This window comes from Miniopterus natalensis, chromosome 9, assembly GCF_054644295.1.
Source record: "Miniopterus natalensis isolate mMinNat1 chromosome 9, mMinNat1.hap1, whole genome shotgun sequence".
Lineage (NCBI taxonomy): Eukaryota > Metazoa > Chordata > Mammalia > Chiroptera > Miniopteridae > Miniopterus > Miniopterus natalensis.
Genome location: NC_142089.1, coordinates 249,263 through 274,818, shown reverse-complemented (window position 1 = coordinate 274,818; position 25,556 = coordinate 249,263). Strand labels below are relative to the sequence as shown.

General features: G+C 61.4%; 2 protein-coding genes across 2 annotated transcripts; one reads left to right on the top strand and one right to left on the bottom strand.

Annotated features, from left to right (window-relative positions):
- Positions 1–311: 311 nt before the first annotated feature.
- On the top strand, positions 312–2,821 carry TNFRSF18 (TNF receptor superfamily member 18). The gene is made up of 5 exons (XM_087820738.1): positions 312–482; positions 1,281–1,395; positions 2,191–2,278; positions 2,405–2,604; positions 2,673–2,821. Exons 1-5 carry the CDS (start codon positions 312–314, stop codon positions 2,789–2,791), a joined length of 693 nt encoding a protein of 230 aa, XP_087676864.1. The 3' UTR covers positions 2,792–2,821.
- A 6,123-nt stretch (positions 2,822–8,944) lies between these two features.
- On the bottom strand, positions 8,945–24,239 carry TTLL10 (tubulin tyrosine ligase like 10). The gene is made up of 15 exons (XM_087820285.1): positions 24,019–24,239; positions 23,890–23,955; positions 21,735–22,141; positions 21,082–21,162; positions 20,870–21,005; positions 20,623–20,741; positions 20,329–20,458; positions 19,408–19,479; positions 18,459–18,544; positions 17,744–17,915; positions 16,747–16,918; positions 16,138–16,278; positions 10,030–10,146; positions 9,583–9,676; positions 8,945–9,333 (listed from the first exon to the last, which is right to left on the bottom strand). The coding sequence occupies exons 1-15, from the start codon at positions 24,237–24,239 to the stop codon at positions 8,945–8,947; spliced, it is 2,403 nt and encodes an 800-aa protein (XP_087676411.1).
- Positions 24,240–25,556: the final 1,317 nt, after the last annotated feature.

Sequence of the window (25,556 nt, the reverse complement as noted above, 5' to 3'; positions counted from 1 at the left end):
GGCAGGCACAGAGATTTCCCCACCCACACAGCCTCCCGGACTATTGAGGTCCCCACAGGGGTGCACGTGTCACGGCTGAGAACCTGCACTGACCGGGGTCCTGTTTACGTTAGGGTCCCTTGGTGCTGTGCGTTCTGTTCACATTAGACGGGTAGTGCCATGTTCGCCTACATTTGAGCTGCTGCGTGTTGGGGGTCCCCTCCCCACTTGGGCGTGGCTGAGGCCGGGCGTCCCGCTGGGCTGTGGGGCGGGGTCTGGGCGTATCCAGTGCCGGCGTTTTGGAGGCTTTAAAGGCCCGAGCTCGCAGGGCGATGGGTGCCATGGGAGTGAGGGGCGCGCGGGCCGCCCTGTGGGGCGCCGCTCTGCTCTGCGTGCTGGGCCTGGGCCAGCACTCCCCTGGGGCCCGGAGCTGCGGCCCCGGCTGCGTTCTGCAGGGCACCGGGGAGGGTGCGCGCTGCTGTGGCTCCTGCGTCTCAGGTAAGGCTCTGGGGGCGGGGGGACGGCAGCTGGACTCCGGGCGCAGAGCCGGAGGCAGTCAGTGGGCAAACCTTCCAGGTCCAGAGCCCGGGGCCCAGCGCAGTCCCCGAGGAGGTGGAAGTGCGTCCTGCCCAGCCGGTGGCCCGAGGCTGGGGCCAGGGGCCAGGGCTGTGGAAGCCCTTTCCAAGAAGGGTCTGGGGTCCCGATTCCTACCAAGCGGGTAATGAGTCCTTGGTCATCACCGAGGCCACTTCTTGCCCAGTTTGGGGTCTCAGCTGCTCTTTCTGCCTCCCCCCCACCTGCGGCTGCGGGAGAGGGGCAGGTGGAATGTACCTGTCTGGGGACAAATATAAAAGGGGAAACACTCCAGAGCATCACCCTGAGGGGTCCTCGGGGTCCTGGGGGCCGGGGGGGCCGGGGGGCCAGGCAGGCTGCCTCAGGGGCAGTGCAGGGAGGGGGGCCCAGGCCACTTCCTTGTCCTGCAGGGACAGCTCCTGGTCACATGCTGAGCCACAGCGCACTGGGTGGGAGCAGTTCTAGTTTCAAGGCTGCGGGGGCACAGCCAGCCCACGCAGGTGGAGGAGCGGGTGTCCAGGGGGAAGGGACTCGGCTGGACTAAGCAAGGGTCCTGGCTCCTAGACAGGCGCCCTCTGCCCCCTGGCGGTGTTTGAGGGTGGGGACCGTGGGCTGTCCCGCCCTGACAGCCCCTCACCCTGGGGGGCTGGAGAATCGGGGAGCCCTGGGGAGGAGGGCTCGGCCCAGCTGCTGAGAGGCCCAGCTAGTTTGTCTCCTGCCCAACAGAGGCCTGTCCGAAGGGGAACTGCACGTGTGTCGAGCCCGGGTTCTACTGTGCGGACCCAGAGTGTAAGACCTGCAAACGCCACCCCTGCCTGGCCGGCCAGGAGGTGAAGGCCCACGGTGAGTCCCCGCTGGCTCCGGCCAGAGCTCGTGGGAAGCGCTGCACTCGAGTGGCCGGTGTGGAAGGAAGTCGGCGGGCGTGGGGGGTACAGATAATGTCCTCAGGGCAGGGGCACCGGGGCTCTGTCCCTGCATGTTGGCAAATCCTTTCCTCTCCCGGCCTGGAGGAGGGCACTGGTGCCCCTCGGGGCTGATCGTGAGGAGCAGTGGGGCTGTGCAGGGGGTGTCCAGGGGCTGTCGGTCCTAGGGCCCCGGCTCTGACCGCACGCGGGTCCTGCACCCCCCTGACGGTCTGCGTGGGGACAGTCAAGCCCCTGAGCCCCATCTGGGGGCCAGCCCCTTTTCCGGAAGGAACAGCTCAGATCCCATGGGAGCCTGTTCACGTGACGGGAGGCGCCGGGCGAGCGCAGACTGAGGGGAGCCCTGTGTGATTGGAGGCGCAGAGCCGGGTGAACTGGGAGGCCAGCCTCAGCGCCCTCTCCAGGACCCTCTCTGGCCTCCCGCCCTCCAGCTGCTGGACCAAGCATGAGGCCGCCTGGCCTGGCGCTGGCCTGGCCTCTGCTTTCACACTGCCCTCCTCCCCGTGCCCCTCGCCGGGGAGCCTCCACCCGCCTAGGGTCCCAGCCTCTGGGTCCCCCCAAGACGCCTGCCTGGACCGGGTACACACGGGCACTGCCCGTCCCAGCCCTGGTTCTGCGGGCATTGGAGACCTCTGTTGAGGGCTTGGGGGCGCAGTCCACACCCATCCAGCAGCCCCGCAGCCATCTGTCTTTCTGTCCATCTGTCTGTCTCCAGGGAAGTTCACCTTCGGCTTCGAGTGTGTCGACTGCGCTGCAGGGACCTTCTCTGGGGGCAGCAGGGGCTGCTGTAAACCTTGGGCAGAGTGAGTCCCGGTGGCCTGCGGGCGGCTCCCAGGGAGGGGCCCCCCCGCCCTCCTGGTGCGGGCCGGCAGCGTGGAGGGCTGCTGGGTGCTAGGGCTGACCGAGGGCTCTCTGTCCGTGTGTCCCAGCTGCTCCCAGCCGGGGTTTCGCACCGTGTTCCCTGGGAACAAGACGCACAACGCCGTGTGCGGCCCGGCGCTGCTGCCCACTGAGCCCCGCCTCCCCCTGACCCTCCTCCTCCCCGTGGCCACCTGCACCCTCGTCCTGGCTGTGGTCCAGCTCAGCCTGCACATCTGGCAGCTGAGGAGGCAGCGAGTGTGCTCCCCAGGTCAGTTGTGCTCCCCTGGGGTGGGGGAAGCGGGCCCGGCCTACCCGCTGACCGCAGCCCCTTTGCAGAGACCCAGCTGCTCCTGGAGGCACCGCCCGCAGCCGAGGACGCCTGCAGCTGCCAGTTCCCCGAGGAGGAGCGGGGGGAGCAGCCATCGGAGGACAAGGGCCAGCTGGGGAACCTGTGAACGAGGCCTGTTCGCCTCCTGGCACCGTGGACCTTGAGCCAGACCTCCCTGGAACTCGCCCAGGGCTGACCCTTGGAAGCAAGGGCCCGAGGGGCCCTGATCTGGCCCCGCCCTGCTCCCCTCCACGCGGAAGTGGGTGGGGATGGTGACAGTGCCGGGCCTCCAGACCATGCAGAAGAGGCAGCAGCTGTGAATAGACTGTGGGAGACACAGACGGGGCTGTGGCCGCCTCCCTCCCTCGCCAGCCCTACTGCGGTGGGGTCTGTGGGCCCCTAGTTCCCCAGACAGGAGGCCGTACCCAGCCCAAACCCTGGCTGCAGGCAGCCCTCAATAAATATTTGTCCAGCGACCTGAGTGGACATGTGGGGGAGGCAGGGGCAGGGACACGAGGCGTGGGCTCCAGCTCCTCCCTGCCAGTGCCCACAGTCCCTCCCACACTAGGTGGGGTTAGGGTTGGGGTTAGGGTTGGGAAGCAGAAGTCGGGCTGTTCCAGAGTGGGGACCCTGGGGCTCCGTAGGCTTCCTGGAAGAGGGGGCGAGGCTGGACAGCTATCCTCTGTGCCTCTTTGCTGCCCTGTCCAATCCCCTTCCCCTGGCAGCCTACCTGGCACACGCTAGGACAGCAGGGTCCTGGGCCCGTGTCCGATCTCAGGGCCACAACTGCCCTGGACTCTGGGCTCGGGCTGGCCACACAGCCTGGGGCGGGGGGAGGGGGGCGCAGGGCCTGCCCTTATGTCATTTGGGCCCAAAGCCTAGGGTGAGGTCAGCTTCTACGCTCAACACTTCCTGGTGGCAGGCAGTCTCGGGGTGGCCTGCTTTTGGCCCCCACCCTCTCCCCAAATCCTGCTGCTGGCTCACGGGACCGTCCCTCAGAGCACGGTTCTGGGCTCTACCCAGCGGAGGTGAGCAGCTCCCTCCCCGCCTGGTAAGGACTGATAAGGACTCGTTGGCACAGTCACCCCGGGTGCGGCAGGCAGGCCAGTGGAGACCCGTCCCAGCGGCAGCACCCTCCAGGTGCTCGCACACCTCGCCACCTGCCAGCAGCCCAGGTGCCCTTCCCCCTGCCCTCCCCTCCCCTCCTGCCGGCACGCTGCCTAGTAGAGCCCTCGAGACTCGGTCCTTGCTCCCACCCGGTCTCAGTGGGCAGTGCGCCAGGTGGGCGCTGCCCATAGCAGGTAGCTGGCGGAGAGAGGGGCTCTGGGTGTGTCCCACCCAGGGGCATTGCCCCACCCTGGCGTAGCACAGCTCATTTTTACCCCTGGAAGGAGGGTGGGGATAACACAACTTCACTCTCTTGGGAAATACTTTTCCTTGGGCACCCTCTGTGCCTGCTGGGTCCCAGGCTCTAGGAGCCCAGGTTCCTGGGGAGTATCCAGGGGAATTAGTTAATAAATAAGAAAACGCAGGTGGGCTGGCAGGAGGTCTAGCAGAGCCCTCAGCGCAGACGGCTCTGGGGCCTGCCAGCCACTCCTCCGCCTCCAGGCCAGGCCTCCTGTCCTGCCAACCCCTCCTCCACCCTCCTTCGGGAAGCCACCCTCCTTGGGGCTTGCCCTTGTCACCTGGGTCACTTGACGGCTCCAGCCTGAGGACCCGCCGCCCAGGCTGCCCCGGGGAAGGAGGTCGCGAGCCTGGCTCAGCCCTCTGGGAGGGGCCGGGAGTCAGGTAATCTGAGGACCTTCCTCAGAAACCACCCTGGCCTGCCCACGCCCAGGTCCCGAGGGGCCTCATGGGTGGGTGGCAGGGCTGACTCAGCGCGGAAACTCCTCATGGGCGTCTTGCGCGTGGGAACACGTCGTCCTGACGGACGTCAGCGCGGGGGCAGCGAGGCCCGAGGCGGGGCTGACAGAGCAGCGGGGGATTCCAGGCCGCCCAGGACAGAGCGTGGCGGGTGGGAGGTGAGGCCAGGCTTGGGGTCTGGGCAGGAGGGGTTTGGCCCCAGGACGCTCAGGACCCTGGGGGGGCTGGAGGGAGGTTCCCTCCACGCCACCTCCCCCTCCGCCATGTGCCCCTCGGGCTCTCACTGCCCCCAGCTCATGTCCCTGCCAGGTATTCTCCTCGAGCCCCCAGGACCCCACAATTTTCAAGCTTGGCCTGGCTCTGCGTACCCCAACTCTGCCGTGAAAAGGGCCTGTGCACCGCGCAGGCGCTGAGGCTGGGGGTCAGGCGGGGACCCCAGCCTGCCACAGGTGTTTGGAGGCAGCCCAGGAGTGTAGGTTTAGGGGGGGCCCGAGTGACTCCAAGTTCAGAGGTGGGCAAGGTGGGTGGGCCCTGGGGGGGCAGTGTCCTGGGCAGGGGGCACTCAGAAGACTCACGGGCGCTGCCTTTGGGGAAAGGGGGCGGGGGACAGGTGCTGCGAGAGGCTGCCTTCCCCTCGCACTCAGCCCAGATTCCTAGCATGGGGCAGGTATGCGCCCACCTGCAGAGGCTGGTCCCCTGCCTGACCTGGGCGACCAAGCCCGAGGGGCCGAGGTGGTGCTCTGCCTGGGAACCCTGTCCCCAGGAGCAGCCCTCCAGCTGGTCCGGAAAACCACAGCCCCTCCCCGGGTTGGAGCTGAGTCTCAGATAAGGATCCAGGGGCCACTCTGTTCTCAGAAGGGCTTCCGGCCACAGCAGCTCCTCACCCAGCACCCACCCTTCACCTGCTGGAGCCGGCCCCTGCCCGTCGCGTTACTGAGGCTGGGACTCAGCCAGCGTGGGAACCCCAGCTGGAGAGAGACCCACGGCGGGACTGGGAGGAGATCCATCCCAAACAGAACTGGACACCAGCCCCTCCCGGCTCCCCGTCCTAGGACGCTGCAGCGGGCTATCCAGGTCCCCGGCTGCCCCGGGGCTGTGACGTGGGCCCACAATGTCAGGCCTGGCCACTCAGGATCCTGGACCAGGACCTGGGGCCCTCACTCCCCCACTCCCATCCCAGGGTGTCCTGGGCATTCAGGAGCACACCTGCTCCCCAAGCTGGGCTGGGTTCAGGGGTCAGGAAAGGACTCTCTCCTGGAGGGGCCGCCGGCCCCTGTGGCGGTCGGTGTTCAGGGCCGCGGACCCCCCACCGTGGCTGTGCCTGGGGTGGATGGAGACGCAGCCGCCTCCACCCCAACGTGTCTTATCTTCCCAGGAAACTCAGGAGTTGAGGTGCTTTCCAGAGATTGTGACTCAGGCCAGGGTTGCGGCAGATCTGCTCCTCAGCGACACGTTCTGGGGTGAGGGGTTAGGTGTGTCCCGTGTCCTTGGGGTCCCATGGCCCTGTCTGGCTGAAACAGACCCGTGGCCGCCAGAAGGTGCTCATCAGACCCGGGCCCTGCCTGCCAGGGGCTGAGGGAGGCCCCAGCGGGTGCCAGGGCGATGGGCAGCCCTCAAGATGAAGACTGCAGCCCTGGCCAGCGTGGCTCAGTGGTTAGAGCATCAGGCCTGAGCACCAAAGGGACTCAGGTTTGATTTCCGGTCAAGAGCATGTACCTGGGTTTCCGGTTTGCTCCCTGCCCCTGGCTGGGGTTCATTCGGGAGGCAACTGGTTGATGTGTCTCACACTCTCCCTCTCCCCTCCCTTCCTCCCTCCCACTCTCTGAAAAGCAATGGAAAAAATATGCTCATGGGAGTATTAACAAAACGATGGAGGCTGTAGGGTTGGTGGGGTCCCTGGGTGGTGCCTCGGCCAAGGGCAGCTTGACCCCCCCAAACTTTCTACAAATGGAAGGTGCTGCTTGAGTTCTCCACCCACCAGCAGGACCCCTGGAGGAGATGGGGAGACAGAGGGGGAAAGAAAGGGAGTGTGGGGGATGCATAGGGGGGTGAGGGTGGGGGGGAGGGGAAGGGGGAGAGTGGGGGCAGACAGCCGGCTTTTACACTGGGCTGGGCGAAGTGCTGGATCCTCCCCTGCTGCAGGGTCCTGGCCGCCTCTGCTGTGATGGCCACCCACCGTGTTGATTCACTCTTGGGAGGGCACCTCCTAGCTGCAGATGCCCAGGTGCCCCATGGCCCACAGCACCCCAGGCTACATCTCCTGCCCACCTCTCCCTGGGTCCTTCAGGTCCTGAATGTGGGCTGGGTGGGGCTGGGAGTGTGGCATCGCCTCTGGGGGTGAAGGAAAAGCAGGGGCTCTCGGGAAACCTCATTTGACATTCGGGCCCTCAGTGGGCACCAGGGACTAAGAGCAACCGATGGCCCAGGCCTTTGGGGGAGCCCTGGGATGGGAGCTCCGTCAGGGTAGGGCTGGCTGCTCTGCCAATGTGCACGTCTCGTCACGTCACGGGTCCTCATGGCTCACTGCACCCGCTCAGGGCTCGGGTGGCAGAGGCATCAGGGACGGCAACTCCCTGAAGGCTCAGGCCACTGCCACGGGCGCCCGCAGCCACAGGCTGGCCCCCTGGGGGAGCTGGAATGTTCTGGGACAGTACCGATGCCATCACAGGCCACACCCCAACCACGAGACAGCATGTGGGCAGAGATCCTGAGGAAGGCAGGGACTTGCAGGGTGGGTGGGATGTAAGGGAGGGGATGTGGGCTGAGACATGGGGTGCAGAGGCCCTGGGGGGATCAAGAGATGGCCCTGAGGTGGCACGGCTGGGTAGCAGCTGAATGCCAGCAGGGAATATGGCCATGACCCCTGAAGGCCCAGGTGTGGGTTTTACACACACCTGGGTGCACTCAGTCACCCAGGAGGCCCCCTCTCCCTGATGGAGGCTGGTCTTCACCCCACCCCAGCCTCTGGCACAAAGCGGGCCAGCTAGGCTGCAGAGCCAGGCAGTAGCTGAGTGTGGTCCCATGGAGAGGCCAGCAGACGTGCTGGAGGGGACCCAGGGCTCCTGGGTCCTGGTCACACAGTGACGAGCGTGTACCGCCTGCCTCTTGCCTGGGCATCTCACTCCAAGCCCTAGCAGCAGGACGATGCGGGGTGCAGTGGCTGGGGGCTGAGTGGCTGGACAGATTGGATCCTGGGACCCTCACTGGCTCTGTGACCCTGGGGGACTCACTATACGTCTCTGAGCCGGTTCCCTCCTTCCTCCCCTTGGCTCCCTGGCTGCACCCTCCAGCGGGCAGGCGCTGGCCGAGACCGCGGCGCATAGCGCCCCCTGGTGGTGCTGTGGCCATCGCATCCCTCGGAAGGCAGCTGAACTTGCCCCTAGAGCGGTGGGGCGGCCAGTGGTCGAGTACTGGGCCCCTCCAGCCCCTCAGAGCCAGAGCTCCAATGCACAGCACAGAAGGGGCCCCTCAGCGCCTCCCACCTGCCTTGGAGGCCACTGATGTCTGGGGTGGATCTGAGGTCAGAAACATGGGTGACCAGGAACGTTCGTGACTTGGCGTGACTGCGTGGAGGGGTGAGCAGGGCATGAGGGAGGGCAGGAGGAGGGCGTGCAGGCTGAGGTGGGCCGAGGGCCAGCTATCTGGACCCTGGGGTTTGGGCCTGGGTGGGTACGGGGACCTGGGGGGGGCAGGGTTGGAGACGGGATTATGGCCGGCCCTGGACACTTAGTGGTAGGGGGCCTTGGACACATCAGGGGCCCTGAATCACCCTGAGAGCTTGGGGCTGGGCCCACGGAAACACCTAGGCCACACAGGGCATGGGGCCTAGGTCCTCCAGGCCCGCCTGCTCGGAAGTCAGGGGCCTCAGGGCTTGGAGAGTGCAGGGTCCTGGGGCCCTGCTGGTCGAAGGCCCAGGCGGGAGCTGCGACTGGGGCTGAGGGGAGGGAGAGGATGGGGGGAGGCCTGGGCAGGGGCTCTGAGGAACAATCTTGGCTTCAGGGAGCCCTCCTTTGGGGATCCAGGGGAACACCAGACACCTTTCCTGGGGGTCGCAGAGCCAAGCAGAAGGGGTCACGCAGCTGCAGGAAGGTCCATGGATGAGGGACACTGGGTGATGGAGGGGAGCCCAGGAGCGGTGGCTTCCCCAGGAGGCAGCCCCCAGGATGAGCAGAGTAGGGGGGTCGTCTCCCCTTCCTGCCAGACAGGCCACCCCATCCCTCCACCCCTGTGCCTCCCAAGGACAGGTCCCAGTGGTGGAGGGGGGGTGCAGAGAGAAAGGCATTGGGACAAGGGGGCGCCCAGGGGAGCCCCCAGGGGAGGGTCCCAGGCGGCTGGACCGCCTGATGTGCTTCAGAGGCTGCGTTTGTAACAAAGTAGCCTTTATAGGTCCTGAGAGGGTGCTGGTGGCAGGCGGCCGCTAGGAGCCCCGGTGGTCCTCGGCCTGTCCGGGGCACGGCTCCTGTGCCGGATCCCTGCCTTCTGCTGGCGGCCACTTGGTGTCCCGGGCCTTGGGCTCACCACCCTGGGCGCTGTTGGGGCCTGGGGCGGGGGGCCGGGGGCGTTCCTGCACAGAGTGGGGCGCCCCGGCCCGGCGTGCACCCGGTCTGTCTGCCGCGTGGATCCGGGGCCCAGAGAACGCAGCCTCGCCGGGTGGCCGGGGAGGCGGGCGGTGGATGTGGCGGGGGCTCCCCAGGCGCGGCCAAATGTCCGTCTCTCCGTTGTGCAAGAGCACGAAGCGGCGCTGGGACAGCAGCGGCAGCATCCGCTGGCGGCACAAGCTCTTATGGAAGGTCTCCAGCGCCAGGTCTGCGGAGGCGGGCGGGAGGCGGCGCGTGGGGCATCGTGGGGCTGGGGGCGGGGGGCGGGGCGGGGGGCTGCCTGGGGCAGGGATTCCTTTTCCTCCAGGGCCTGAGTTGACACACAGGCGCTCGGGGTGTTGGAGAGCTAGGCCTGGGGGCATCTGAACTCGGGCAGAGGGTGGGACGGCTCCTGCGAGACGGGGCGGGCAGTGAGGGGGCGGTTGGAGGGTTTCAGGGGCCTGTGCAGGGGCCTCACCCAGGGTCTCCATGACCACGCGGGGAATCACCTCCTTCAGGACTTCACAGTTGGTGTGCAGGGCGGGGTTGGAGTTCATTTCTAGCAGCCACACCTGGGCCCAACACTGGTCAGCATCCTTCCCCACCCACCACTTGGCCAGCAAGAGGCTGAGGCCCTGGTCCCTGTTAAGCCAGGTGACCCTGGGCGGGTGGCTCCTTTTCTATGGCGCACTCCCCAAATTTGCCCGAGGAGCTGGGACTCTAAGGGTCTGAGGGTCTGGCCTTGGAGGCTGCCCCAGCTGCAGGAGCGGAGCCTTATGGACACACCACCCCCAGGGCTTAGGGAGGTCTGCCTGCAGAGTCCCCCCTGGAGGCCTGCCTGGGTGGTCGGGCTGTGCATAGACAGGCCCTGGCCCCCCTGCACCTGCCTACCAGGCCCCACCGCCCTGGGACACCTCAACCACACCTTGAAGTTGTCATCGATCAAGAAGTCACAGCCAATGAGGTCGAAGTAACCCAGCTTGCACTCCAGCTTGGACTTGACCGCCAGGAAGCAGTGGACCATGATCTGCTGCATCCGCTTCTGTGGGTGGGGCAGGGAGGGGGGTCACTGGATGTCACCTGTAGGCACTGATTATGCCTCCCAGGCCTGAATAGCCACAGCCACACCCCTCACCTGCAGTCTCACCTGCGCCTCACCTAAAATTCACCTGTGTCCTCACCTGCAGAGCCACACCTGCCCACATTTTCGCACTCTTGGAGTTCGAAACAGGCTTACAGCCAGAAACTCAGTCACTCTCGTTTTATCCATTCAGCATACGTGTGGAACTCCGGCTGTGTGGTAGGTGCTGGGGCACTAGAGCCAAGAGGACCTACGAGGACTGTCTGCCCCTGAACAGATCACGTGCAGCAGGAGAGACAGGCAACACGTGACCCGTAGAGCATTATACGCTTTGCACAGCCCACTGAGCAATAAATGCTGATGGAGAAAATGAAGACCGGTGTGGAGATGAGGGTTCTGGGGTGGCTTTTGTGATGTAAAAAGGGGTCTAGGTGAGCCTCATCGAGGAGATCCTGAGCAAGGACTGAAAACTGGAAGGAGGTGCTGTGGGGCGGGGCAGGGGACAGCTCAGCATGCCCAGGCGGTGGAGCAGCAGAGTGAGCCCGCTGTGTCTGGAAGGGCAGGGGGAGCAGGAGACCAGGGTGGCGCCAGCCACACTTGGGGGCATGGGAAGGGCCTTGCCTTTCTCCCTGAGATCAGAGGATACGAGGGGCCTATGTGGCCCATGCCCCAGTAGGGCCCTCTCCCTGCTCTGCTGAGAGACTGAAGGGGCTGGGAGCTGCTGCAACAATCCAGTGAGAAATGGCGGTGGCTTAGGCAGCTAGAGGTGGTGGGACGGGTTCTGAATATACTGTGAGGTAGAGCCAGGCCGAGTGGCTGATAAAAGAACCGTGAGCCGTGAAAAGAGGGATAAAGGGTTATCCCTAGGTGTTTGGTCTGGGACTCGTGAAAGATGGAGCCCCCATCAACTGAGAAGGGGCAGGAAGACCACGGAGTCTGAGACATCTATGAACTGCAGATGGGGCGCTGACAGGCCATGGGATCAGGGGAGAGGTCAGGGCCGGATGTTTAAATATGTCCTCTTAAGCACATAGATGGAATTTGGAGCCAGGAGACTTTCACCACCAATGGGTGTAGATAAGAGCAGAGAGGACATCTGCTGAGCCCTGGGCCTCCAGAGAGCGGAGGCTGGGAGACGAGGGGCCAGCACAGGGGCTGAGATGGAGGGAAGGAGGCCCCGGGAGTCACGGGAAAGAGCAGCTCTGTCTGAAGTGGCTGGCAGGTCAGGGCTGAAGAGGGCTGGGGACTGACCCCTGGGTTTGGCAAGATGAAGGTCACTGTGACCTTGACGAGTATTTCAGTGGCACAACAGGGAGAAGCAGCCTCACTGGAGTGGGATCAAGAGACAAGGAAAACATCAGTGCAGACGTCAGAGGAAGGACGCATGAGAACAGGCCGCTCCATAAATGAAACAACAAAAACAAAACTGGCAGAAAATGGTCAGAATAAATGTTTTCAGAACTCTGGACATTAACCAAAGGCTTGCAGCAACTTGAGGAGTGCTTATTCAAGAAAAATCTTGAACCCTGGTAAGAACAGTGAGCTTTGTGGCATTTTAAGTTGCCCTGGTGATTTTTATCTCCCACTCTCCCGCTCAGCGCAGCCTCAAAAAAAGCCCGCACTCTCAGTCCTGGGGACAGCAGACTGGACCTGGCTGGCAAACAACTGGAGTTACCTGTTGTGTCCTGTCTGGTGGCCCCCTGGAAGACCCCACTTGAAAGGAATCATAGGAAAATATGAGAATGATGTCTTATCAAATAGAAACTATCAGGGAAGAGAGATAAATCATGAAAGGGAGCCAAGTAGAAATTCTGGAGATGAAAGCATTAACAACTGAAATTTAAAATTCACAGAGGGGCTTAACGGTAGAGCTGAGTTGTCTGAAGCTAGGTCAGCTGGGATGATCCAGTGTGAAGGTCAGAAAGAAAGAAGGGAGCGTAAAAGCTGCCGAGACCTGCGGGCACCACCAAGCGGACCCACGTGCACGGCGGGAGTCCCAGGAGAGAAAGAGGCGGCGGGGAGTATTCGAAGTGATGACGACAGAAAACTTCCCAGATTTGATGAAAAACATTTTACACACCCAAGAAGGTCAATGAGCTCCAAATAGGATAAACTCAGATAGGATGAGATCCACCACAGCATAAGCAAACTTGCAAAAGACAAAGAAGTGACTCATCACAGGGCTCCTCAGGAAGATCATCAGAAGCCACGGGGTCCGGGAGGCAGCAGACGACACATTCGAGCTGAAACAACAAACCTGTCAGCCAAGAATTCCACGTCCAGCAAAACCACCCTTCAAAAATGAAGGGGAAATAAGACATTCCCAGATTTAAAAAAAATAAATTTAAAAAGGAGGTTACCACTAGGACTGGCCCACAATCTTTCAAGATGAAATAAAAGGACACTGGAAAATAACTTAAATTCACATTAAAAAAATAAAGAGCACCATAAAGGTAATCACAGAGTTAAACATAAAAGATAGTACAAAAGCATTTTTTGGTAACTGCTCTTTTTTTCTATCTGTTTTAAAAGACAACTGCACAGAGCAGTAATTATAAGTCTGTGCTGATGGAAACAGTGTGGAGAGCTGTCGTTTGTGACAAAACAGCATAAAGGGAGGGTCGGAGCTATATAGGAACAATTTTTTATGCTATTGAAATTAATTTGGTATTAACCCAAACTAACTTGTTATAAATTGAGATGTTAATAGAAACCCCCAGGTCAACAACTAAGAACTCAAAAATATATAGTAAAAGAAACAACTAGAAATGCCATATTACAAAATGCGTATCCACGTAACACAAAAGGAGGCAGTAACTCGAGGACTGAGTAACACCAAAGATATAAGACTGATAAAAACAAATAGCTAACTAGCAGATGTAAATCCTACCTTATCAGTAATTACGTTAAATGTTAAGTCAAACTTTCCAAATAAAAGACAGAGGCTGGCCAAATGCACAAAAGCCCCTTGATATACTGTCTATGATTCAGAGACACAGGATGAAAGTAACAGGGTGGAGAGAGAGATTTCATGCAAATAGCAGCCAAAGGGAGCTGCAATGGCTATACCGACATCAGAGAAGATGGATTTTAAGACAAAAATTGTGGGTATTAAGGAAAAAGTACATTTTATAATGATAAAGATGTAGTAATTATAGCCCAGCCGGCGTGGCTCGGTGGTTGAGCGTCGACCTATGAACCAGGAGGTCAGGCCACATGCCCGGGTTTTAGCAAGATCCCCAGTGGGGGGCTTGCAGGAGGCAGCTGATCAATGACTCTCTCTCATCACTAATGTTTCTCCCTCTCATCACTGATGTTTCTCTCTCTCTCTCCCTCTCCCTTCCTCTCTCTAAATCAATAAAACACATATTTAAAAAAAGATGTAGTAATTATAAACATACATGCACCTAACAAGAGAGCCTCAAAATACATAAAGTAAAAAAAAACCTAGAGAATTGCAGGGAGACATAGACAATTCAGCAATAATAGTTGGAGACTTCAATACCCCACCTCCCATGGTGGATAGACATGTAAACAGAAGATCAATAGATAAATAAAAGACTTAAGTGACACCGTAAGTCAACGAGACCTGATAGACATCTACAGAACCTCCACCCACGAGCAGAACACACTCTTCTCAGGTGCACAGTGAACACCCTCCAGGACAGACATTTGTTAAGACACAAAACAAATTCTAGTTACTATTTTTAAAGGGTTGGAATTACACAAAGTATGTTCCTGGACCACAACGGAATGAAATTAGACATCAATAAGAGAAGGAAAATTGGAAAATCCACATATATGTGGAAATTAAACAATGCACTTTTTTGTTTTGTTTGTTAGGCACCCAACAAAAACAGAACACCCAAACTCAGAGGCGTGCAGTGTAAGCCGCGCTCAGAGGGCGCCTGTGGCTGGAAAACACCTGCGTTCAACAGGAGGGAAGATCTCAGGTCAACAACTGATCTTCAACCCTGAGAAACCAGAACAGAAAACTAAACCCCAAGTGAGCAGACCAGAGCAGATATATTTAGGAACAGAAAGTAGAAAACACTAGAGAAAATCAATGACACCAAAGGCTGGCTCATTGGAAAAAGTCAACAAAACTGACAAAGTCTTTCCTAGATTGACCAAGACAAGAAAGAAGAGAAATGACTAAAATCAGAAAAGGCAGACCTGAGCCCTGGCCGGTTTGGCTCGGTGGTTAGAGTGTGAGCCTGTGGGCAGAAGGGTCTCCGGTTCGGTTTCAGCCAAGGGCATGTACCCCAGTTGCAGGCTCGATCCCCGGCCCAAGTCAGCGCGCGTGCGGGAGGCAGCCCATCGGGGTGTGTGTGTGTCTCTCTCTTTTCCACTCTCTCTGAAAAGCAATGGAAAAAAGATCCCCGAGGAAGGATTAAAAAAAAACCAAAAAAAAAGGTAGACCTTACACAGAGATGAAAATGATTGTAACAAGGATTACAGTTGTTCATAGACTACTACAAATGACTGTATTTTATTTTTTAATTTTTTTTAATTTTTTTTTTTTCTTTTTTGAACGATTGTATTTTAAACAAATTAGGTAATGTAGAAGAAATGGACATATTCCTCGAAGGACAAATGGATAAGCCTGACCAAGAAGAAATAGAAAATCTGAATATAACCTGTAACAAGTAAAGGTTGAGTCAGTAACAATAATAAACAGACACACGTTCCCCATAGAAAAGTCCAGGACAGGTGGCCTCCCTGGTGAATTCTTCCAAAAACTTAAAGAATTAACAACATTTTCACAAATTCTTTAACAATAGGACAGGAGGAAACACATCAAAAGCCACATAAACACACAAGAAAAGAAGGCTCTCGACCAATATTACTCCGCACGTAGACACAAAAGTACTCAATGAAGTGCCAAGCAAAGCCCAGAAGTACATGTAGGGATAACCTACCCCGCCCGGTGGGGTTTGTCCAGAAATACAAGAGCGGTCCAAGCAGTGCCACACGGCACACCAAGAGGATGAAGCTGCTGCATCGGGCGTGGGGTCCTGGCTCGAGGACGGACACCCCCGCCCCGCAACTGGAACGGGGTGGGGAGAACGGAAACAAGCCCAACCGTGTGTCAAGAACAGTCTCTTTGACAGATGGTGCTGGGACATGGGACGTACCCATGCAAAAGAATGAAGTTGGACCCCTACCCCGTGCCCGATACAAGAAATGACTGAAAATGGGCCGATAATCTAAATGTAAGAGCTAAACTAAAAAACCTGTAAAAGAAAACATGTGTCTAAACCTTTCCAACCTTGGATGTGGCAATGGATTCTTAGATCTGACCTCAAAAGCATGAAGAACCAAAGAAAAGATGGATAAGTTGGACATAGTCAAAAACCTAAAACTTCTGTTCAGAAAAGGACATTATGGAGAAAATGGAAGAACTCACAGAACAGGAGGAAATGCTTGCAGATCACATATCTGGCAAGGGTTTGGCATCCAGGATGGACAAAGAGCTGTACCGAGGAAGGAAGACACAGCATCTGGATAGAAAATTTTCCGGAGCAGATCCACGGATGGACGATAAACACATGAAAAGACACTCGACATACGATCATCAGCAAAATGCAAATCAGACCCACACGAGGTACCACGTCACAGCTTGTTTTCTCCCCTTTTTTTAAAGAAGAAAAACTGTTGGCAAGGATGCGGAGCCCTCGGAGCCCTCATCCAGGGCCGGTGGGATACGAGATGTTGTAGAGAGAGGAGAGGGAGAGACGGAGACCCCTCCGAGCGGCCAGCTTCCACCACCCGGTTACGCACAGAGAGACACGCTCTTTAGTACAGACACGCCCCTGGCCCCAGATTGTCCACTCACCTCGTGCCCAGTCCAGGGCCGAGGGAAACACTGCCCCCGCTCCCACATACCCTAAGGGGTCGTGACCCTTGGCCCTGCCCCCCAGGTGGAGGTCGGCTGAGGAGCTCACGGACCGTGAAGGTGGTGAAGACCCAGTCTCTGGGGAGGCCCTTGGTCTTCCGGAACTTGTCGTTGATGTAGCGGTTGAGCTGCTCCATGCTCCACACTGTGTCTTCCTTCAGGAGCATGTACAGGGGGCTTTTCTTCTGCATGAACTGGGGAAGGTGGTGTGGCCTGGAGACCTTCTCCCCAGAGCACCCAGAGGCCCTGTCCCCCGGGACACCCTGCAGCAACCCTGCTGCGGAGACCCGCCCACAACCCCTCCTTCCGCTGAGACCTCTGCAGCCACCAAGTCCCCCACCTACCCTCACCGGAGGCCCCCACCTGGACTCCTCCCGTTATGAACCTTCCACGGAGACCTCTGGCCCACAGGCTGTCTCCACAGAGACCCCCTCCCCCGGGCTCCTACCCCTCCCCTTGCCTCACCCACACCTAGAGGGAACCGAGCTGTGGCAGGCGGGTGCAGGGCTCTCGGTCGCTTCACCAGGACACCCTGTGGTGGCTGCGGGTGAGGGGCCGCGCTGGCTGCCCAGGCCACCTCAGGGCTGGACCGCCTCGGAATCTGAGCCACGTGTGCAGCGGGACTCTCGTCTGTGTTTCTGAGCTGCAGGGAGGACCCGCACCTGGTTGGTCAAGTGGCCACTGAGGTCTTCGGAATGGGGGTCGTAAAGGCTGAGGGTGAGGCGAGCGTAGCCATGGCCAAAGAAGACCATGTAGGGCATGGCACAGGCGATGAGCAGGTAGGAGCGCACGTCAAACTTCTTCCCATCCAACAGCAGTGGGTTCTGGATGTACCTGAGTGGGCACATGAGGGCTGAGCACACGGCCAGCCTGGCCAGCGTGTGTCCTTTTGCCTCAGCCTAGCCTGGACCAGTTCCTCAGTACCCCCCCACCTGCCCCAGGTATGACCTGTGCCCCGTGCCCCTCCCCATGAGCGCATGTCCATTGATGGGGGGACATTTCTGAGCCTGCACAGTTCAGAGGATCCCTGGGTGTCTGGGTGTCTGGGGCGCTCAGGCTGCAGCAGGGAGGACTGCCTGGAGGAGGAGGGAGGGCTGACATTTGGCCTTAAAGGGTGAGTGGCACGGGAGAGGCAGGGAGGGGCCGTCCCAGGCGGAAAGAGCTGCGGGACTAAAGCTCCGTAGGACAGAGCTTGGGATGGCCCGGCAGCCGGGTGGCCGTGAGACTGACTGGTTCACAAACGCGGAGGAGGAGCCCCGGGGCGAGCTTTCCGGGGTGACCGTGCCTCCCCGCGCGAGACTAGGGTCTGGGCCCCGCCCAGAGGCGGAGGGATGGGGGACAGCCAGCTCTGGCTGCAGGCCTGAGGGCTGCAGGCCTGGGTGGGCTTCCTGCAGGACAGAGGGGCAGTGCCCGGGCAGGGGGTAAACTGACCAGACCTTCCCCGCGCCACCCCCACGTCCACTCAGGAGCCTCTGTCCGGCGGCTCGTCTCCTCCGCCTCCCCAACTGGATGGGACACCTCCCCTCTGCTGGCTGCTGGGCGCCCCGCCGGGGCACTGCGGCCTTGCACAGCCACGGACCCCGAGGGCCCACGAGCCCCAGGCGCCCGCGGGGCGCGGCCGCTCCCACGCCCCTGGCACCCCGCGGGGCGCGGCCGCACCTCTGCACCACGCGAGCCTGCGGCGCGCGGCAGGGCGTCCTGCGGTAGGCGGGGTCGTCCTCGGCGCTCTGGGCCTTGGCCTGGAGGGCGGCGGCTTCCTGCCGGCTCCTGAGCAGAAAGATGCCCTTGCCCTGGTTGGAGGCCGTGGGCTTGCAGATCCACGTCTGGGTTCCTGCGGGGAGGGCCACCTGCGTCCCCGCTGCCCGCCGCCGCCCACGCCCCGCCCCGGGCCCGCCCGCACGCCCCGCCCACCACGGCACGCCCACGCCCACCCAGCCGCGTGGCCCCGCCCCTGCTGTGGCCCCGCCCACCACGGCACGCCCACGCCCACCCACCCACGTGCCCCGCCCGGATCTGGCCCCGCCCACCCAGCCACGCGCCCAGCCCCTGCTGTGGCCCCGCCCACCCAGCCGCGTGGCCCCGCCCACCCCATCCACGCCCACGCCCCCCAGCCTCGTGGCCCCCACGCCCGCCCCAACCTGACTATGCCCCCAGCCCCAAAACACGCCTGCCACGCCCCGAACCACGCGCCTCTCGGCCCCGCCCCCTCCCGGCCTCGGCCCCGCCCCCCGAGGCCCGGCCACGGCCCCGCCCACCTGCCCCGCCCCTTCCCGGCCCGGCCCCGCCCACCTGCCCCGCCCCCTCCCGGCCCCGCCCCACCCCCTGCCCCGCCAGCCCCGGTCCCGCCCCGAAGCCGTGCCCCCGCGCCTCTCACCGTCGAAGAGGGCGAAGAAGGCCTCTCTCTCGTCCCTCACGTCCAGACGGTAGGTCTCTGGGAAAAACTCTTCCATTTTCAGGACCCTGGGGAGCGGGGGGGGAGTAGGGAGGGCCGTCTCCCTCCCCCAGGCTTCGCAGTCATTCTAGGGCCCTACTTGGGGCAGGCTGGAGGGACCGTGGCCCTGGGAAGCTGGGTTGGGCTCCAGGCATCCCGGTGTCCCCTGCACCCACGCCCACCCCGGGGTGTTTCCTCTCCAGCCCCAGCACCCTCTTCCCTCGCTGGAGCATCTCGCGGCTCCCCGCTCACCTGGCTCCTCTGCCGGCGCCTGCCGCAGGCCTGCCTCACCTCCCCGCCCTCTCCCGCTCCCCTCCCCCTGGCTGCCCTGCCCCCTGCATGGCCCAGGCACTTGTGAGCCGTCTGTTTAGAGCTGTGTCCCTGGGCCAGGACAGTGCCCGCACTCAGGCCAGGACAGTGCCCACACAGGCCAGGACAGTGCCCGCACTCAGGCCAGGACAGTGCCCGCACTCAGGCTAGGACAGTGCCCGCACTCGGACCAGGACAGTGCCCGCACTCGGACCAGGACAGTGCCCGCACTCAGGCCAGGACAGTGCCCACTCAGGCCAGGACAGTGCCCACACAGGCCAGGACAGTGCCCGCACTCAGGCCAGGACAGTGCCCGCACTCAGGCCAGGACAGTGCCCGCACTCAGGCCAGGACAGTGCCCACTCAGGCCAGGACAGTGCCCACACAGGCCAGGACAGTGCCCGCACTCAGGCCAGGACAGTGCCCGCACTCAGGCGTGCAGCCAGCAGGATCTGAGTGCTCTGGGCCATTCCAAGCTGCCTCCGCTGGCCTGGGATGCCCTTTCACTCTTTGCCATCTACCACCAGGCCATGCTTCAATTTAGGGCAGAATGGCTCCTCCCAGCTGGGCTGAGTACATCTACCTCTGTGGCCCAGGGCATCCTGGGCTGGTCGAGGTGAGCTCCTCCAGGGTGGGTGCTGGGTCCTTTCCAGATCTGTACCCCAGGGGGACACAGGGCCTGGCCTGAGTGTCCACTTGGCAGTGTGTGGAGGATGGATGGGTGGGGTCTGGGGAGGTGGGGAATGGGTAGGAGCTTTGAAGTAGGTAGTGGGTGTGTGGATGGCTGGTGGTTGGGTGAGTGGATTTGGGATGGAAGAAGGTGGATGGACGGGCAGGTGGCTCGGTGGGTAACAGATGCCCGGAGGGGAACGGGTGAGAGTTGCTGACCAACATGGGTGGAATGGAGGTGGACGGCTGGACGTGTAGAAGTAAAGATGGTGTCGTGGTGGCCCAGTGGGGTTGGAGGTGGACAGTAGTTGGGTGGGTGGGCATGTGTATAAGTGGGGGGGCAATGAGTAGAGTGAGTAGACAGGTGGACACCAGATAGGTGAAGACGCTGAGTGCCTCAGGCACGACTGTGCTGAGCGAAGGGAGCAGACAGTGAGTGTAGAGGGTCTGTGGGATTGGGAACTGGGGTGGACGGCACGGGTGCAGTGGGTAATGAATGACTAAATGGGGGACACCAATGGGTGGCTCCGTGGTGGGTGTTGTGTAAGGACTCTAGAGGGGCTGAGGGGGACGTAATGGGTGGTGGGTGTTTGGGGTAGAGACAGATTGGTGAGTGAGTGGTGGGAAGATGGGTGGGTGGATGGGCAAAGGTGGGTGGACAGAGTGAAGGGTGGTTAGGACCAGCTATTGACTGACATTTCAGATGGGTGGGTGTGCAGCTGAGTGGAGAAGGGACAGGTGGGTTGGTAGGATGGATGGGTGCATGTGGGGTTGATGGTGGGGGGAGCTGATGGTGGGTGCCCAGCGGATGGTGGGTGGACCAGGGCGTGCGTACTTGGCCTGTGCACACTGTGATGTCTTGTTGATCTTGTTGGTGACCCTTGAGTACTCCCTGAGGGTGCTGAGAAGCCCGATCTTGGTGGTGAGCACTTTGTTGTTGGGAAGCTGGTACAGCAGCTGCTCACCTGGCATGACAAAGCCCTGGGCAGTATGTGGGTGACCACAGCAGGGTCTCAGCCACCCAGACCACCACCGGCTCCCAGTGGGGGGGGTGGAGCCACTCTCCATGCTCTGGCCCAGATGGTCCTTGAATGCTGTAGGCCCCCAAGCCCCTACCCCTCCTGACTACCTTCCCGGAAGCTGAGGTAGCTGTCTCGACACTTGACCTCACACCACTTGAGCTTGTAGTCCTCCCTCTGGCTGTCCTGGATGCGCTGCCAGCCCTTCCTCTTGCAGTAGGAGCTGATTCTGTGGGGTGGAGGCCAGCATGACCCTGGGGGCCTTAGGACCTGGGGGAGGGATGGGCATGCCAGGGGAGGGGCCCCTTGGGGCCCTGGGGGTGGTGGGGCTAGGCCCGGCCTGAGGGCCCCACTCACATGGAGGCCCCATTGGCGCCCCCGATGTAGAAGAAGGGGCCACACCCCGTGCTGGATGGCTGCTTCTCCCCCCCCAGCAGATGCCTCTCCAGGAGGGTGGCCTGGGGCTTGGCAGCAACAGCATCTTCCAGAGGGTCTGCAGACAGGTGGGTGGTCAGAGGCCTGGTTGGCGGAGGCTTTCCTGTCCCCTCCCAGGCCCTGCCTGATCTCACCTGCATCCTGGTCCAGCTGGCTTAGCTGACTCAGGAGCCCGTCCAGGTCGCTGCTCCCCATTGGTCTCTCATGGGCCCAGCCTGTGAAAGGGATGGCACCCACTCAGAATCTGGCCCAAGTCCAGTATCAGTTGGGCTCCAGATCAACCGACCCTGTCCCACCCGTTTCTTGCAGCTCCCAGGCAGTCCCCCCAGCCCATCTGGGCACATCTCATCCCAGGCACAGGCCTGACCACTGGGCCTGGGCCTACCACGCCTCCTACGAGAGAGGGGATGGTCACCACCACTCAGGGTCAGCCTTAGAGTGGGCAGGGTCCCCCTTCACCAACAGGGCAAGTGCAGGTAAGGGGCGAGGGCGGAGGCTGGAGCTGGGGGCAGACGTGGCACAGGGGCATGCCCAGGAGGGTGGGGTCATAATGTCCATCATGATGTCATGGGTGACCCATGTCAGGCAGGGGTGATGGGGCTGGGGGCTGGGGCAGGCACAGTGCCTGGCAGACTGTAGAGAGATCTTTCCCCTCCCTGTGTCTGCTCAGATCCTCACTCTGCTGGCCCCTCTCCTGGGGCACAGTTGTGTGTGGTCCCCTGATTAGTACACTGTCCCTGGATTGGCGCTCCAGGCCCCAGGGAAGCCATCCCAGAGCTGCATTCACCTGGCACCAGGGGGCGGCTCCGCCAGACCCCTTTGATCCTCGATGGCTTGCCTCTCTTGGTGCCAACCCGGGTCCCAGGGGGCAGTCCCTGGTGGCAGTGGGTGAAGTGGGTGTGGCTACGGGCCCCGGGTTTGGGGACAGTGAGGCAGGGGCTCGGCTGAGAAGATGCTGTCCACACCGGTCTTTGGCACCTTCTCACAGCCCGTGGTCCTAGCCCCCGGATCTTGCAGATCAGGCCCACCCTGCAGGGAGAGCGGCGTTTCCTGGGGGTTTCGGCCTGTGGCTGGCTCTTGTCTCCATGGCGACTGTGGGGCCTGGTGTCCCTCAGGGGCAGGGTGGTCTCTGCATTCTGTCTGTCCCCCTTGAGGCCTCCCTTGTAGGGACTGTCTGCCTCGCCTCGTTGCCACCTGTAAGAAAGGTGTCCGTCAGGTCTTCAGGGGTCGAGAGGGGCACCCGGGCCCAGAAGTGGAGGTGCCCTGTGTCTGAGGGGGGCTCCAGCAGTGAGGTGCTGTCAGCCCCCATAAGGGGGCCTTGCTTTGAGCACCTTTTGCCCTGTAACCGCCTTGGGTACATCTCAGGGAAGTTTTAGCCGTTCCTTAATGGGTCCCTCTCAATTTTGGGGCTGCTTGGGGGTCAAGGACTTTCTGAAGGATTGAAAACACAAGCAGTGGAAAGGCAAGCACACTGGGGAGGAGGCGGGACAGAGGGCCCCCTGCACCTGCGCCCAGGTGCCAGCAGAGACAGTCACTGTGAACACATCCAGCTGGTCACCCGAGAAATGCTGGCGAGGCCTCAGTCCCCACTTCGGACAGAAGCGTGCACAGTTCTGGGGGCCGAGCGCAGGCAGGATGGGGGGAGCCTTACACCTCTGCCCTGGCCCAGCCTTTCCCCCCCAGAATGGGAGGGCTTCTTGGAGGAGGCTGAGTGTCTGGGCTGGACACCGTGCGTGGGGAAGGGCCTCTGTGTGCACACGCAACTCTCCTCATCGCCGGGAGACCCCAGCCCCTTCGCACTTGGTTCCCAGCACCTGGCAGCAGGTCCAAGGGGTCCTGCTGAGGATGGAGCACCCCCCACACCATACCGACGTTCAGTACCTTCCCACAGCACTCCTAAGTGAGCGGCCACCGGGTCCGCAGGCATCTGAGGAAGGCCCCCAGGTGTGAGCGAGAGCTTGACGCAGACACACAGACACAGAGATGTGCACACAGACAGTCACACCCACCCACAGAGGAAGAGAGGGAGACGGTGGCACAGACGCTGGAGGAAACGTCCCCTGGAACACCCTAGGGTGGGAAGGGGAGGAGCCCCTAGGAGGGCTGGGTGCTGTCCCGGAGTGCGTGGGAATTAGAAATAGGACACAGAGGCCAGGACATTGCCCAGAAAGGAGAACACGAGGATGGAAGCAGGGAGCAGGTGGAGCTGAAGGCACGTCCAGAGAGATGGAGGAGGGGACGGCGAGGCCAGCGAGCAGAGGCTGGGCTCTGGCGGCCCCTCGAGGAGGTTCCTGAGAAAGGCGGGACAGTGGGCCGGGGCAGTGCAGTTTATGCACACGGCGGGCTGGCGGGACCATGGGGGGTGCAGTGTAGAGCCAGGCGCGGGGCCCTGAGCCAGCTGGCAGGGGACCCCGAGGTTAGGACGTGCGCACACGGTGGCGAGGGGCAGCCGTCCCCCATCCCAGCTGTTGGGCATCCCCTGCAGTGGGAGCGGAGCACCCGAAGGCAAGTGGCCAGGCAGCCCGGACGCTGGCCGGTGGCCGTGGGCAGGCAGGGGGTGGCGTGGCCAGGACACTGCCTCCTGCCTGTTTGGCTTTTGTAACTGTGCTGATTATTTTCACAATGAATAAAGCCCGGAGTTACCAGTTCTTGCCATTAAAATTAACAAAGATGAATAAAAGCCCCGGGCAAGCCCGCGTGTGGTGCGGCCTCGGCGTGGCTGACCGGAGCTTGGGGTGGGGTGCGGCTGGGGGGTGTCAGCTCTGCTCCAGAGCCCTGCGCTCTGGCCGGTCAGTCTCTGAAGGACAGAATCTAAACGAGAGGAAGGCTGGACCACACAGTGTCGCAGGGGAAGATGGCCACCGACATTGCATCAGGACGATGCTGGGAGGGGTTAAGTGAAAACTCAACTTTTACAATAAACTTTGAAATAAATGTTTTACCTGGTCTGGTGCAAAGACTGGCAGGAAGGAGCACCCTGGCGTGGTGAACGTAAGGCCCTCGTGAACCTGAAGAAAACGTCCGAGGAAATGAGACGTCAGTGTCCTGTGGGGTGCTAGGCGGGCGCTCACACTGTCTGCTGGGCTGGCGCCTCCCGGGCAGGGCCAGGCTGTCCACGGGGACAGGGGTCCCCACAGATGTCAGGACGCGGCCCTTTTGAGCATAGGTTCTGGGAGACACACCTAGTCTTGGGCGAGGTAGCTCGTCCTGAGGAGCCGACACTCCCGGGACGCACACCCTTCTTGGCCTGGCACTGGGGTTCGTGCCCCTCACGCCGTGGCCCTGGGGGCATGGGCTCTCCACAGAGTGGGGGCACCCTTCCCCTGCCCTCCCCTCCCTCGTCTCTCTCTGCTCCTGGGCAGAATCCCCAGAGGACCAACAGGGTCCTTGGTGGCCAGGCGGGGACAGAGGATGGCAGGCCCCAGCCCTCACGCCCGGCCAGGACCCTTGCTGCTGACCTGCCCGTGCCTCTTACCTGCCCTGCAGGCTGGTGTGAGCCCTCTGCCTGGGAAACAGTGGTGACCTGGCAACCATCACCTGGCAACTGCCTCCCAGCAACCTCGACCCAGGGCCCAGAGGAGAGCAGGTGGATAGGGAGGGGCAGGGGCCAGATGCCCCGGGGGAGCTGGGCCCCCCATTCTCTCCAGGATCATCCCTGAGCCGTTGAAGACCCTCAAATCCACGCCCAGGCCCCAGACCTGACCCCAGAATTTTTTGCGTGTTCACTAGGCTTTATTGCTGTATTACACCTTCCTCACTGCAGCCCCAGCACGTGGGGTCCCCACTTTACAGAACAGTGCGTGGGGGCTCAGCAAGCCAGTGCCACTCCCAAGCGTGGGGTGCTCACACCTGGGGCTGGGCTCCCGTCTGCCACAGCCTTGCATGGGTCATGGGGGTGTCTGTACTTTGAGGGCCTTCGCTTCTTGCAGGGCTGTAGGTAGCCCCCAAATGCGTCTCCATTCTGAGCCCCACACCAGCTGATGTGATCGATCTTGGGAAAAGGGTCTTTGCAGATGTGATTAAGTTAAGGATCATGGGGTGAGGTCCTCCTGGGGACCCTAAATCCAGTGACCAGTGTCCTCCTAAGAGGGAGGCAGACAGATGAGGAGACACAGGGAGAAGGGAGAAGCCACGTGCAGATGGGACAGAGGCTGGAGGGATGCGGCCACAAGCCCAGGGACACCCGGAGCCACCGAGGCGGGAGAGGCAGGAAGGACCCTCCCCTAGAGCCTCCGAGAGGGCGCCCACACCCTCCACTTCTGACCCTGGCCCCCGACCCGGGGGGGTGCATTCTGTAGCTTCCACCCGCCCTGTGTGGCCATTTGCTGTGGCCGCACCCCTTAAACCCCTCACTTTCAAGGCTCCTAGCTTCACCCCCACTACAGGGAGGCCTCTGTGAGCCTACACGCCTGCCTTGGCCAGATGAGGGGCCCTCAGGGTCGGTCCTGCTGGACTGTGGTCTGAGACCTCTCTGCCCTGCAGGAGGGCCTGGGGCTCTGGCTAAGCCCTTCCCGAGCAGCTGGGCATGGACTCCAGCGTGGGACTCGCAGTGGGGGGCATTTTGGCCCCTGGTCACCTTTAGGCCCCTCCTCTTCCCTGGCCCTGAGCA